Source organism: Cyclopterus lumpus, chromosome 12, assembly GCF_009769545.1.
Source record: "Cyclopterus lumpus isolate fCycLum1 chromosome 12, fCycLum1.pri, whole genome shotgun sequence".
Taxonomy (NCBI): domain Eukaryota; kingdom Metazoa; phylum Chordata; class Actinopteri; order Perciformes; family Cyclopteridae; genus Cyclopterus; species Cyclopterus lumpus.
In genome coordinates this window covers 20,881,128-20,888,514 of record NC_046977.1, presented here as the reverse complement: position 1 = coordinate 20,888,514, position 7,387 = coordinate 20,881,128, and the positions used below count along the sequence as shown (strand labels likewise).

Here is a 7,387-nt window from a genome sequence, read left to right as displayed (position 1 = left end):
TTGTTTCTTATTTCCTGGTCTAACGTGATCGTTTCTTATTTCCTGGTCTAACGTGACCCAGTCTAACGTGTTTGTTTCTTATTTCCTGGTCTAACATGACTGTTTCTTATTTCCTGGTCTAACATGACTGTTTCTTATTTCCTGGTCTAAAGTGACTGTTTCTTATTTCCTGGTCTAAAGTGACTGTTTCTTATTTCCTGGTCTAAAGTGACTGTTTCTTATTTCCTGGTCTAACGTGACTGTTTCTTATTTCCTGGTCTAACGTGACTGTTTCTCATTACCTTTTCAAACCCTGAGGTTGCTTCTCGGTACCAACTCATTACTTAAAGAGTTCTCTGCAGACTGATGTAATGTTAGCCATCTTGTATGAACAACTCATCGCAGGGAAATATTCAACTCTAACCCATGTCATTCACTGTAAATGGGCGCCATCCTGTGGCATAAAACCATGCTTTGTTGATGGAGGATATTGTCTTAAGATACACCAGCAGCTACAAACCAAGCATGGTTGTTAGTTAAGCTACAACACCAGATATGACATCACACCAGATATGACATCACACCAGATATGGCAGATATGTACAAATCCTTCAGAATAATTTGTCACATTAAGGATTACAGTACAGTGCAATACAATTGTTCTACCATTAACACACATGTTTTCACACACATCATGTTCTAATGTTGACACATTTTCTTTTTTCTTTTCTTTTACTGAGAGATCCGGGCTTCCATAAGCATGAGTGTGATAACCATGGGTACGCACTCACTAGATAGAAATATCACCCGTTGTGTAAACTGCCGTGAATAATATGTAGAGAAGATCAGATATTTATGTATGTGTCTTATTGTTTAGTCTATTGCACCGATAAATACTGGACAACATTTATAATTCCCGTTTTTTTTCTTCTGAAAAATAGACCGGAAGTGCTCCTGCTGCTGCTGTTGAGGGAACACAGGCGTGAGGACGCAGAAGCAGAGCCCTCGCAGACGGAAGACGACACATCGGATCCTCCTCTGTCACACAGGTTCGTATGTATTATCGTGTGTGTGTGTGTGTGTCCGTGTCCGTGTCCGTGTCGTCGTGGGCCATGAACCCCAGAGACATCTGAGGAGGACCAGCGTCTTGCATCCTAACGCGCCCCCCGTGACTTCATCTGGTCTGGTGAGACTTCCCGTTTGAAGCGACCCGGTCCCGTTTAACGCGCATGGGACGGCCCGCAACCCCGCACTGCCGGGGACAACCCCGACGACACGTCGGTCGGTGTTGTCCCCGGCAGTGCGGGGCGTCCCATGCGGCCGCGGACGGGAGAAAGCCGGCCTGTGGTTTGTTGCAACAGCCATCTTTTTCTCTGACATGTCGCCCTCTCCACGGCTTTAGAGAGGCCGTTCAGCCTGCGTCGCGAACCCCGGTATTGAGCACGTATTGCAGCGGCCACGCGCGGGGAGGCTCGTGCGTCCCCATGGCCCCTTTGAGCCTGTAGCTGCGCCATGGCCTTCATGGGCTTCGTGTCGCTCCCTGAGCCGCCGGTGAAGCTCTTTGATTCCACCTGAATTATGACAGCAGGTGTATTTTGCATACGTGGTTTTACAAAATACCTTAAAACATGAAATCAGGCTGGCTCCTTTTGGAGACCAGCAGTGCTCACTGAGCACCCAGCGGAGTTCCAATGACCTCCTAATGCTCTCAATACCATGAGATCACAGAGTCACACATAAGATCCATCTAGTCTTCAAGTAATGCGTGTGTGGCAGCCAGCGACGGACCAATCAGCATCCTGCGACGGGCGGCTCGCTGATATGGGCGTGGCTTCTGTGTGCTGGAGGCAACAACACGGGGGTGCGTCCCAATCTCTTAATTGCGTCACCGTTTCCCTCACCGTTTCTCCCCATCTTTTCCTCGAGGAAAACGAGCTGGATCAGATCATCACATCTGGATCAGATGATGGATCAGATGATGGATCAGCTGATCACATCTGGATCAGATGATGGATCAACTGATCACATATGTAGCAGATGATGGATCAGATGATCACATCTGGATCTGATGATGGATCAGATGTTCACATTTGGATCTGATGATGGATCAGATGATCACATCTGGATCTGATGATGGATCAGATGATCACATCTGGATCTGATGATGGATCAGGTGATCACATCTGGATCTGATGATGGATCAGGTGATCACATCTGGATCAGATGATGGATCAACTGATCACATATGTAGCAGATGATGGATCAGATGATCACATCTGGATCTGATGATGGATCAGATGTTCACATTTGGATCTGATGATGGATCAGATGATCACATCTGGATCTGATGATGGATCAGGTGATCACATCTGGATCTGATGATGGATCAGGTGATCACATCTGGATCTGATGATGGATCAGGTGATCACATCTGGATCTGATGATGGATCAGGTGATCACATCTGGATCTGATGATGGATCAGGTGATCACATCTGGATCAACTGTCAGTGGCTTTAACAGCTGGGAGAGAGTTTGTGTCTGAACACATGATCAGTGGAACGGAATGATTTCTGGTCTGGACAGTTTTGAGATAACATTCCTATAAAGATCCACTTAATATATTGATAACAATTATTGTATGATGTTTTCTGTTGATACAGTGTGTGGTATTTATACAGTGTTCTATGTCCTGCTTATAAGCACAGGGCCGATTTCTACCGGTGGAATGCGTTTGTCTTATTTATGAATTATTTGCGTCTATGTTTTGAGATTCTGACTGACATTATTATAAAATAACCTGACCATATGATTATGGTTTCTCTTCAGCACTGTAATTTATTCATTAGGTTCAATGTTTCGGGTTAAACTTAAATTATATAACTCATCAAACCGGACACTCAGGAATGATCAGCCTCACGTGGCTGAATAGAAATAATGATAAATTATGTAAAACGTGTTTCCTCTCTGCAGCTCTCTCTCTTTAATTCTATCCATAACAAAAGTTATCGAGCGGAAATGGAAGATCAAGAAAAGACAATTGGTTGTTTGTGGTACTTTTGTTGTTCAGACCAACAATAATATATTGAATCAGAAAACTAATCTAATATATAACTTAATCTGTGATCCGTCTTCACTCAGTCCGATCAGCTGGGTCTTTTTCATTTCCCGGTTTTGTGCCATCTTGATTCCTCGGTCCTGTGGCTTGTGACACTGAACTCAAGCGCTCCATCTTGAAGGACGTCCTAATTCCAAAAATGCATCTTGAGTATTGTTTGTTGGAAGAGCTTTGAGCGAGGAAACACCAATGTATCCTTTGCAGAAGAGTTTTTGACATGGAAACAAATACAAGAGGCACAAAGATGTAATGATCCCAAACTACAGTATTTTTATATTCATACATTGCATTTAGTTAAAGTAAATCTTCTGCTGCTCTTGCTTTAAACGAGGCATCGAGGATGTCACATTTTTTAAAATGCTTGTTGCCTCCACTCCTCACGTCTCTTCCTCGCCTTCTCCGCTCTTATCTCCTGAGGATGCGAGCAAGGAATCGAGGAGGAACAAAAATGGGTGATGGGAGCATTTCCTCACCTGGGCCCTATTCCTCGTACATGGTTCAACTAAGTCGATCAAATGTCATATAATCTACCTTAAATTAGCCTGATTTCAATCATCGGGTTATCTCGGGCTGATCTGCGCTCAAACAATCAGGTTAATTCGAACCAGACTTCAGTACTCAGGATAGTTGAACCAGACTTCAGTAATCAGGATAGTTGAACCAGACTTAAGTACTCAGGATAGTTGAACCAGACTTCAGTAATCAGGATAGTTGAACCAGACTTCAGTAATCAGGATAGTTGAACCAGACTTCAGTAATCAGGATAGTTGAACCAGACTTCAGTACTCAGGATAGTTGAACCAGACTTCAGTAATCAGGATAGTTGAACCAGACTTCAGTAATCAGGATAGTTGAACCAGACTTCAGTAATCAGGAAAGTTGAACCAGACTTCAGTACTCAGGATAGTTGAACCAGACTTCAGTAATCAGGATAGTTGAACCAGACTTCAGTAATCAGGATAGTTGTGCCTGCCCGTCCGTATATATTGCTTTCCCCTGTGACGGTATTCCTACCTGTCTAATAGGTCGTACACTGATTATGAATAGATACCTCATACAACAGTATGCCTTTAATGTCTTTCACATGGTTATTCTTTGTGTAACAGCTGTATTGCTCCCAGAGTGACTCAAGTCATGTTTATTTCTCCACCTTTCATCAGTCGGGATATGTCTGTCAGGATGGAAATGGACATCAATGGAGTGTCTCTGGCCCACGTTTCCATTCTCCCTCCATCTGAAACCAAGGCCACATTGAAACCGGAAGCAGAGAGACCTCGCTGTGCAAGCACCCCATGTTCCCCCATCAGAGGGTACCAGATCCTCCACATGGACTCAAACTATCTGGTAGGCTTCACCACCGGTGAGGAGCTGCTCAAGCTGGCCCACAAGTGGTCAGAAGGCACCCCAGAGAAGGGTTCTGTATCCGAGGCCATGACCAGCTCCGCAGAGAGCCCCGTCCCGAAGTCTGTGGACTTGGGCATCCACCGGTCTTCACGAATCTGCAAAGGCAAAAATCGTCACTACCAACCCTACGACATTCCTGCTGCCAACGGGCGGAGACGGAGGCGGATGCCCAGCTCCAGTGACACCTTCCTCAGGGAGCCTGGGAGGGGTCTGCATGCTCCACTACCCCTCTGTCTGCTGAAGGGGAAGAGGGCCCAGTCCAAGTCTCTGGACTACCTTAATCTGGACAAAATAAGTATCAAAGAATCCTCAGACACTGAAGTGTTACAGTACCAACTTCAGCACCTCACCCTGCGAGGGGAGCGCCTGTTTACCAGAAACAAGACATGAAAGCACCGGGCGACGCCCTTTTGAGGCACCTGCTCCCCTTTGGGGGATTTAGGTGCTTTTTCCAGCTCGGTTCTTTCTACCTAAATCAGAAGCTGACTTCTTGTTCTATGATTAACTGGGAGTTGTACCTTGTACTGGACACACACAGTTGTGAAGAATATCCTTGTATCACTCCTCACATTGTACTGAGGCTGTTGAGGTAAACAAATGTGAATTATATAAATTTAGCAATAACTGGTGAACCTATTTATTGACAGTATTGTGTGTTTGTACTGGTCAGAGACGCACTGATACATCAGCTTACAGCTGATCAAAGCACATATCCCCTACTGTATCGGCTTAAACGCTCCATTTGTATCACTCCAACAATCATTTAACTGCTTATCCGTGAGGAATTGTGTTTTTCATACACCTGTCAAATCAGCAAGATAATACTTGGGTAGATTTGACTAACACCGTCTAAAGAGTAGGTTTAAATGTATCAACCACTACGGATGGGGAGTGATATTGTTATTATCCAATCTGAGGTTATTGTTTGCAAATATGGATGGGAATATGTTGCCTTTAGAAACCGTATTGGTGCATCTCTAGTTTTGTACTTTGGTTATGGGCGCACAACCGTATTTTTGAGGTGTGTCTTTTTAATGAGTGTGTATGTTCCCCTTGTGTTTCTGCCTCATTACAGAACATATTGTTTTGCACCTGATTGCACTGCTGGATATTTGCAACAGACTGAAACGTGAGTGCTCCTTGATATCGGCACCAATTCCGTTCACAGTAAATCTGCAATATTGAAGACAAACGAGCCATGAGAACACTTGTGTGAAACGTGTGTACACTCCTTGAGCGTTTGCACATTTTTGTTGCGCTGCTTTGAAAGGAAATTGTGATTTATTTGAGTGTTTTCTATTACACAAAAATATATATTTATTTCATAAACATGTAACATGAAGCCTCTGTGCCAATTTTGTATGTGACAATGGCATCTTTCAAATTGTTCTGTTGTAGAAAATGAACTAATTGGAGTACATGGGTGTAGTATGTGTGTTCCTGGGGGGTGTCGGCATGCGTTGAGCTCTGCCACGGTTGCTTTCTACACCTTAGAGATTAATAATAATAATAACAATAGAGATTCATTTTAGACAGGACACTCGTCCATTTTTAATTCAGGATATCTTAAAAAATGTTGTCTGTAACAGTGTCCCATTTTCACATTTGAATCCATGTTAAGAACATTGATGTTGGTTTTGATGATTTTGGATATGTGTAATATACATCCACATTGAATGAAAGTTGTGATAAACAAAATGAAAATGGTGTTTATGAGCCACGCCCACTCCACTGTAAGGAGCATGACCCTCTCTTGTAAGTGCATTCATATCCACTGTTAGAGGGCAAAATAAAAAGCAAAATGTGACTGCAATGGAAGCCGACTTGGTGAATTGATCATAATATACATGAAGATGTACACCAAAGATTGCAGCAGACAATAACGTCATAACAATGTGGAGCGATAACTCAAGTTATTACATGAACTGCCATATTTTCATCACAAGCTCTTTTAAGTCTTCTGCAATAGTTTAATGGAACATGATGGGGAAATTAGCACCACTAACTTTTAATCTTGTGCCCAAATATTTGCATCACAGTAGTGGATGGAAACCAAAAATAATTTCACATTTTCTTTTGTTGTCGTGGAAATTTGCTCTGAATTTGGATGGACAACCATCATATTCTAACTATATATCACATATAATTAATGTTATAATGTTAATTAGCTACACATGTTGAATAAATCGAAAATAACCACAACTGCCAAGCAAAGCAAAGTTATTCTGAAATATCTTTTTATTTTCTTTGACATTATAAATGTCAAATTAAAGGGGTGTACAGACCATTCCACCGTATACTGTATGTAAAGTCACTCTGATGCACTTCTATTGACTCCTTAAGCCAAACAGAAACATGTACACTTGATGTTAACCAATGACTGTTATATGATTAAAGCTTATTTCAAACAAACCTTTGAGAAGAAGAAGGAAGCTCTTTTGTTTGAGTGGAGTTTGCAGCCCTGAATAAAAGCCTCAAATTGGTTTACGGCTAAAAGGCTTTCATGCTGTGCAGTATGTCAACTTTATTTCTGTTCCTATTATTACGATGAGGAAACATAAATCGTTATACAAGTGGATGCAAGGTTCAGTATGAAGCCAATAATGACCAATAGTTAAAGGTCATGGGGTCCTACTCCAACCAGAGGTAAAGCCGGTTGGTGGTCCTGTCTGAGAGGGTTCTGTCTGAGCCCTTGGAGCTGGTTTGAAGTGAGCCGGGCTCGTGTCATACCAGGTGATGCCACGCAGCGCTCAAATGGGATGAAGTTGTTGGGCTTTTCGCTGATGTCGCTCCATCAAAGCTGAAACAATGATAACAAATGACTTTCATTTTTAAGAGTTTGAATGTTATTATTTTACTTTAGCATTAACTTGATTTTGTTTTACTGT

The 7,387-nt window shown here is 42.6% G+C and overlaps 1 protein-coding gene across 3 annotated transcripts; it reads left to right on the top strand.

The window, feature by feature from the left end:
- Positions 1-632: 632 nt before the first annotated feature.
- Positions 633-6,911, top strand: macir (macrophage immunometabolism regulator). 3 transcript variants are annotated; one of them, XM_034547375.1, is made up of 3 exons: positions 633-758; positions 921-1,028; positions 4,256-6,911. In XM_034547375.1, the coding sequence occupies exons 1-3, from the start codon at positions 682-684 to the stop codon at positions 4,887-4,889; spliced, it is 819 nt and encodes a 272-aa protein (XP_034403266.1). In that variant the 5' UTR covers positions 633-681; the 3' UTR covers positions 4,890-6,911. The 3 variants fall into 3 exon arrangements, with proteins under 3 accessions (XP_034403266.1, XP_034403267.1, XP_034403268.1); XM_034547376.1 differs by lacking the exon at positions 633-758 and adding an exon at positions 818-836; XM_034547377.1 differs by lacking the exon at positions 633-758 and having other exon boundaries at positions 1,023-1,165.
- Positions 6,912-7,387: the final 476 nt, after the last annotated feature.

Bases quoted from the DNA above. Each gene is read 5' to 3' on its own strand.
- macir (XM_034547375.1), top strand. From the start codon at position 682: ATGTTGACACATTTTCTTTTTTCTTTTCTTTTACTGAGAGATCCGGGC. The intron at 759-920 runs GTACGCACTCAC...TCTGAAAAATAG, and splicing joins CATGAGTGTGATAACCATGG to ACCGGAAGTGCTCCTGCTGC. The intron at 1,029-4,255 runs GTTCGTATGTAT...ACCTTTCATCAG, and splicing joins GATCCTCCTCTGTCACACAG to TCGGGATATGTCTGTCAGGA.